The 7,535-nt window shown below is 41.0% G+C and overlaps 1 protein-coding gene across 1 annotated transcript in view; it reads right to left on the bottom strand.

Annotated features, from left to right (window-relative positions):
• Nucleotides 1-221: 221 nt before the first annotated feature.
• sntg2 (syntrophin, gamma 2) overlaps nt 222-7,535 on the bottom strand; it is a gene marked incomplete at both ends in the record, with an annotated part of 72,007 nt that continues 64,693 nt past the window's right edge. Inside the window, 3 exons of the mRNA XM_079286108.1 lie at nt 222-350; nt 569-679; nt 1,195-1,287. Coding sequence (XP_079142234.1) covers nt 222-350; nt 569-679; nt 1,195-1,287 — 333 coding nt within the window. The remainder of the gene's footprint in view (nt 351-568; nt 680-1,194; nt 1,288-7,535) is intronic.

Below are 7,535 nucleotides of genomic sequence, written 5' to 3'. Positions count from 1 at the left end.
ACTGTTCATCACTTCGGATTGTATTTCTTTTTTTTTTGGTCAAAAATTAAACATCATTCCACAATTAATTCATATATTATCACCTTTTACAGTCTTTTACAAATATTTATTATTTTCAGTTCATACAAAAATAACAGCATATACATATCAATTGGCTCTGTGCAGAAAATAAAATACTGCCGACTTGCCACAGGTGCACATGACAATGAGGACGGGTCTTCTTAAGTGTTCATGTAATTTCCATGGAGGCTTTGACTGCACATGAAGAGAGGGTCCATGGAGGCCACTTTGGCAGCGATAAAAGAATGTATACAGTGAAGGACGGCTGTTAGATTTGCAAACTCCAGTTCCTGAAAAAGGACAGAGAGCCGCATCAATTTGTACAAGAGGTTTATATTTTAAATAACACAATTCTCAAACTTCAGATCTCTTTGAAAACTGAAGTGCACCAGACACGGGAACATTTCTCACGAGACATTCTGTAAAATTGCCTATTAGCTCATGAGCAAAAATCACAGCTCATTGTGTCATTTTAATGTAAAAAAAAGAAAGACTCCCTTCTAATTACCTTCATCTCTATTTGGTTGCTTTCAGCATTCTTGAAGAGGAGTTTTGCCCTGGTTTTCCCATCATCAGAGGAGCCTTTAAGTTGAGAGAACTTGTATCGCCACAGTGCGGTCTAAACGGGAGGGAGGGGATTATAAAACCCAGCAGCACAGGATTTCAATCATGAGTAGAAGATTTAAATACCATGTCTTACTACGGAGAGAACTGCATGATCAAGACCTGACAGTTCAATGTGTAATAGTACTTTGAGGAACTGTACAGTTTATGACAAAAGTAGATTAGCGCTTTAGAAATCAGTGCTGTGACATTCTTGCAGCGATTACATGGACAGAAAATGAGGCAAGGCTGCCAAAATAATATCTTTAACAATGGCACAGCATTCTCTGAGATAGTTACTCTCCATTATTCTGGAAAGTCCATTGTGCAAAATTGGTGACACTGGAAAGTCTCTATTTTTTAATTATGTGGCTATTAAAAATACATTTTCAAATACAATGGAAGCCTTTTGAGGAAGAACACATACTGGGTATCAATACAGAAAAAAAGATGTCAAACTGCATTTCTGGAGCTATTAAGGGAAGAACAGAATCCGGATGTCAACAGTAATTGAACTGAGTAATACTTCACCTTTGAAGTGCCTTCTGAGCAGGTGAACCCCGATCCGAAATCTATGGTGAAGCACAGCACATTCCCCTGGCTGCTGCACATGTAGCTTTTGGACTGTGGAGAGAGAATGGATTACAATTAATCTGTCGATTTGTATAATTCTGTACCGACATACTTTGGATATACTGTGGTACATTTCTATGCATGGGCATCCAAGACAACAGCCATACATAAAGACCACAGAAGCACATATTACATGTGACTCCTAACTACGGCTGTACTGTATGTATGTAAATAAATAATATCTTCATCTTCCATCTTCCCAATTTGTGGTGGTGAACGCAGCCCACTATTGGCAAGGGGATAAATTCACAATTCACTTGGTATTTGTCATACATCGCCGTCTTAGCACTTAGTATTCTTGTTATTAAGGTGTTATAACAAGTCAAAATGTTCACTGTGTGAGAAGTCTACAATGAAGTTTTAGTTCACTGAATAATCAGGCTGTGACCACTCAGGAATGATCCTTAAAAGGCTTCGTGACTGGTCTCACCGGCATTTGAAATGGCAAAATGTCAGCGAGATAAACTCATTTTAATGGAACAACACTGACGGATAAAGTTGCACCGTTTACCAATAGAAAGACGTTTCGGCAGAACTGAAGAGTCCAAAGCAGAGGAAGCTGTCAAAGGTTATTAGTGGTGTTGGTCCATCCATTTTTTTTTACATGAAACAACCAAGAAAACACGCTCGCTAACTCAGTTAGGACGTCGAGCTGACTGACGGTTAGGAAGCCGAGCTAACGAGCTTGTTAACTGGAGGTTAGCTTGAGTATTAGCGTAGAAATATTTTTTCTCGCTCTTTAAATCTGACTTTCTCACAGCAGGCACTTTGACGGCGGTGTTACTATTGAAAACAACAATGGCTTTATTGTGTTCAAGTGTTCCAGTGAGAGTGGCAGCGTGTCAACGTGCACGATGCCAGGAACCTGAAACTCAACAATGTCTTCCCCGAATTATTCTATGACTCATCAATAAATGAATGATGAAAAGTCAGTGACTCACTACTGCGAGCGTTTTAGCACCTGGCAAGCTAACTGCTAAGGCGCCCTCGGTAATGAAAACGCAAAATGTCCAACATCAACAATGGATCTGAATGCCATGAACTGTTGTTCTTAGCACTGAGTGTAATTACACAGAGCTACTGGAAACCCAAATCTTGGCACAGGTGAACATCCTTTTGTTCCTTTGTGTACCATGATAATGAATCATCCTAAACCAGTTTGCCGCCCTTACGGCAGGATTTAAAACGCGCAACAAGTGTCATTTGCATGAAGATAAAGACCAATAATACCAACAGTAAGAATATGATAATGTATTATATTGTATTCTGATTGTGCGTAAATCAAAAAAAGAGCAGTTATATGGGAACCCATTGTGCACAAAGCAATCAGTGTAATATACTGAACATCTATCATCTCATCCAGCTCTCAGCGTTGTTGGAACAAGATGCTGTTAGTGTCATGAATCGTCAGACAGACCGTGTTTGTTAAAAACTGTAGTTTCTGCTCAAAAAATTCTTTGTGTTGATACTTTACTTTGCTCATGTATACATTTTCCATGTGTTCACATGAGTTCTTTTTAAAGTGGCAGTCTGACACATTAGGCTTTGAAGAGCTGATAACTAGAGCAAATCTGATGTTTTGTCCTGCACGAGCTGTCAGCAAAAGCATCATCCTGATAATGTCAAGACGAGGAAATCCATTTTGGACGGCATAAATCCTTTACATTCATTCTGCTGCTGCTGCTGCAATGCAAACATGCATTTGTCTCACAATTCTTCCTTACAGGTCTTTTTGAAAAACACTCATGTGTGAGCGTTCTACTCTCCGTGGAGCAATATCCCTCTAAAGGCTTTTCTTGCCACATGACTCCGCTAAGTTATCAGACTATGCTGTGCCATGGTGAACTGTGACTGCACTTCACTAATTGGAAAGGATTTTTCTGGGAGAATTAGCAACAGGAAACATTTTTGGAGAACATCTCCGTAGCAAAGTCTGACAGAAGTAAGGGCATGTGTGGGGAATTATAACCCCCCCCCCCTCCTCCCACAAAAAACAGAGGACAGGTATGAGAAAACTAAAATGTTTTGCATAAAGTGTTTTGCATCATTTGGTCACAAAGAAAGAGAGGAGATGAAAGGTAAGGGAGGCAGTTAAGGTAGGGATCTTGGATGCACATCAACACCACACCCTGTGCACAACAACACATTCATTATTCTGTGATGTGTCCTGTTTGTCTCTTTCTGTCTTTCAGGTTGTTGCTGGCCAGCTGATGGGACACACCTGTGCCTGGTGGGAGTGCCAGGTATAAAGACTCGGCACCTGAACAGAGATGGCTCCCCCTCTTCTCTGCCTCCTATGGATGACACAGCTGCTTGCTTGTCTTGTTTAGTTCTTTTTTCTGTAAATAAATGTGTATTTATTACTTTTAACTCGTCTTGTCTCCCTTATGTTGCAGCCTTTTCAGCCAGGTTGTGACACTGGTGAACTGTTGACAATTGTGTTTTTCTATTTTTAGCTGCCGTTTGTGTGTGTGGCTGGTATTACCGGTATATAATCCATCTTGAAGTTGTGCCATTTTTTTGTGCCACTTGAGGGCATTGGGCACAAGCTGCGAAGACAACACTCGCACACCATCACATTTTAAGTAGTTCAGCTGATCCAGAGTGACATTCACTTGGAGTCATGATTCTGGTCTACAGTTCAGCAGTCTGACAGGAACCCTACACGGTCACGGCCGTAGGTTGTGTGGCAGTGAAGAGAATCAAGTAAAAGAGGAAAACATAAATATACATGTTTTCAATAGCTCTGAAGTAGAGGTACATCTGCAGCCAAACAAGGGAACATATTTAGTCAGTGGGTATACAACAGAAAAAAAGAGGCTGGCTCCAAACTACTGCACAGCTGCATGAAGACAGCAACCAGAGAAGTACTCGTCACACTCTGCAAATAGACCTACATGGTCCTGGGAAATGTGTTCTCCCTCCTCAGAGCATAATCTGCGACACCTTGCAGCAGCAGTGAATATGTCATTGTGTGACTATGCCTAGGGTGCTGAAATAGGCCTATGAATAACATGGTCACCAATGGATGGTTGCCAATTAACATAAGCGATGTGCATTGAGGTGTAAGTATAATTTCTCAAGAAAGAGCCTAATTGGCTGGAGAACATAGAATCACAAGAAAATGGAAATGCTTCATCGCTTTCTTTGTTTTCCTAAAGGAAGGTGTCCCACATTTGCATCATTAAAGACTGAAAAAATGCTTCATTATCATATTCCATGCGTTTATACTGATAAGGGGGGGGGGGGGGGGGAGAAACTGCCCATGCAGATTTGACTTAGTAAGAACTGTACTTAATTCAGAGTATGGAGTTATTAAACAACACTTGTCATTGATGTGGGCTTGTGCTTGTATTCCGGATGAACAAATCATTCAAATAAACCAATAAGTTAAATATTAGCACATTAGACACCCATCTGATCCCATAAATGTGGAATCTAAATATTTGTTTCATGATATTTATTATTTATATTTAACATAAATCAAATGCCTGTCAATCTGATTGCTTAGACTGGATATAAATATGGCCTTAAATGTCACTTGCAACTTGAGAGCTGACATTTATGTCACATCCAGAGTGAATTCAGCCCCATTAGCTGTGAGCTAACAGTGTGACTGCAGCTTCAAACACTCCTGCATATTATCACTTCCCCTTTGAAGCTAATGTGTGGAGCGGCAGAGGAGTTCTACATCGGGACCTGATATTGTTACAGTGAAAGAGGGTAAGGTGTCCATTCTGCATCAGTTGATGTAGAAGTCCAGGGCTTTGCTGTTGACAGCAAGTGATGTAAAAGGATTAACATTTCCTAAACGCACATATCCAACCAGTTGGCTTGGGCTTTCCAGCTGGCTTTCGTCTCCTCACTCAGGAGGTGATCCTTCATCCAGGACTCTTATCTTGGCGAGTGCCTTGCTCCTGTGCTTCTTTATTATCCTACTCTACCGGTTCCATCCATCATGTAGCACAAGGTGCACAGAGAAGACAAAACCTGGACAATCTACTTCATGTTCAGTTTAGGGTTCACCGCCAAGTTTACAATCTCATCTTAACGCGGCAGTACCAAATATAATACATTTCACCACCGACATTCTCATGAATGATTAGAAACTAAACTGCATTATTTTATGGAAACTTGGCTAGCGTCCGTCAGAAAAGCTTCGCTTACCACCCAACTCCAACTTTGCACAAACAAAGGAAAGTGTAACATTTTAGTTTTCACAAAGGTCCCCGACATGGATTACCATTCAGAATGTTATTGGCCGTTTGTTTAAAAATGTTGCTACTCCTGTCAAGCTTTCCGTTCTCACCCGACACCAAGGCCCCAGGAAGACTGCTGGGCTTTGAAGCCAATTTGACATAGTGGCTAAACTGACTTTACAACTTCATTCATGTGAATGAGCCAAGACTGAGCAGTTGGAGAGGCAGGGTTAAAGGAAAGGCTGTTGTTCTTGCTCTACGGTGCGAAGCAGTGTGGATTATCGGCTTTGGCAGATTGAACTTCTTCAGCAGCCTTCAGGAAGTATATCCTTTGCTGAGCTGTCTTGGTAATGGAGCTGATGTAAAGAACGCAGCCTTGGGGGGGGGGGGGGGGGGGGGAACTGGAGCTGATTATCAGAGAGTCAGAGACTTGTTTCCCCAGCTTCACGTCGTCTACAGACCTGTTTGCTCTGTAGGTGACCTGCAGGGGCTCCTGGAGTGGGTCGGTAAGGGTTTCGAGGTGGGACAGGACAAGGTGCTCAAAATACTTCACAGCCAAAGAGGATTGTCCCATTTTCAAGCTGGCTGTCCCGTGAAATAGCTGTAAAACACTGACGTTTCCTGGTTTTCAGCAATCACTACCAAAGGTCCCGATTTATACATTTTCAACAATAAAATAGTTTTCAGCGCTGACACAGACATTAATCATGTTCCCTCCCACTCATTATTACCTAACCCAATAAAAAACATTACGCAATGCACCACGCATCTTCATGTAACACTGATTCGTCTGTCAAGGCTGTTGCTATGAGGCTCTTTCTGACAGGACGGTTAGCGGTCATGCCGAAGAGGAAGTGTTTTTATTTTGAATTGGCTGGGTTCTATGGTGTGAATGGACAGGAAACTGGCAACTGATCTGGCAACACTGCACTTAAAGTTAACATTCGGGCAAATTAAGAGGCCGTTTCAACATTCTATACATTTTGATAATTTTTTTTGTTTTAGAGAGTATTGCTCATTATAGAGCCCACACACACCGCTTGATAAGACATGATCAGATTGGCAATTGTGTTTGTTTTAAACTTGTGTTCATAATTGTATGCCTTATGAGCAATTAAGACCCTAAACCCTCTAAAACAAATGATCACCCTCTCCAACTCCTCATTACTTGTATATCACCATCTCTGCTCATTCCTGTATATTTAGTACGTTGCATACTTCAAAGTACCTTTGAATTCTAAGATACAATTAAAAAAATGAATATATATATATATATATATATATATATATATATATATATATATATATATATATATATATATATATATATATATGCAATTGTGTGAGATAATTCCTTCAAACATCAACTGCATATGGAGTTATTAACAAAGCATTGTGAAATGGCTCACCCATACAGTCTGAATCTACAGCTCTTAAAAGGCCAATCCGTCCTCTTCCCGCGATTGGTTTTTGTCATGCACAGTGCTCAGGCATATTACAGTGTGCAGAGCTTGGACAGTGCAGTGCCCACGGAGTGCTGCATGAGGGAAATGTGTTTCTAACTGTAGCTTCTGAGTCAACACATGAACGGAGTATTTTGTTCAGCGATTCCCCTTTTCATAACGACAGCGTGCTACCACAGCCTGTTGGTGGTCACAGGTGGAGTGTTTCATGTCAACAGTGTTTCCACTGATTCCAATCATGCGAACGTCTAGAGAGCGCAACCGCACGTCTTAATTAAACATTGAAACTGTTGAGTTTGAGCAGCAACGGTTATGAAGTGGAAAATTATTTGTTCCTCATACATGCTGAAGAAAAGAGGTCAATGCGAGGCCGATACATTCATTTGAATTATGATCCGTTCTGTATGACTCATTGCAGTATATTTAGGGTGTCTACTGTAATGGCCATGACACGGAGTCTTCCTAAGCCCCATTTAGGACTCTCTGAGCAAATGTGTTGGCGACAGGTCTGGATGTCTCCCTTTTGAAAATTAAGCCTTTATTTGGATTATCCAAGTAACACCAGCTACAGTCAAAC

This window comes from Melanostigma gelatinosum, assembly GCF_949748355.1.
Source record: "Melanostigma gelatinosum genome assembly, chromosome: 16".
Lineage (NCBI taxonomy): Eukaryota > Metazoa > Chordata > Actinopteri > Perciformes > Zoarcidae > Melanostigma > Melanostigma gelatinosum.
Note: the sequence above shows the minus strand (reverse complement) of the source record. Positions and strands in the feature narration are given on the sequence as shown.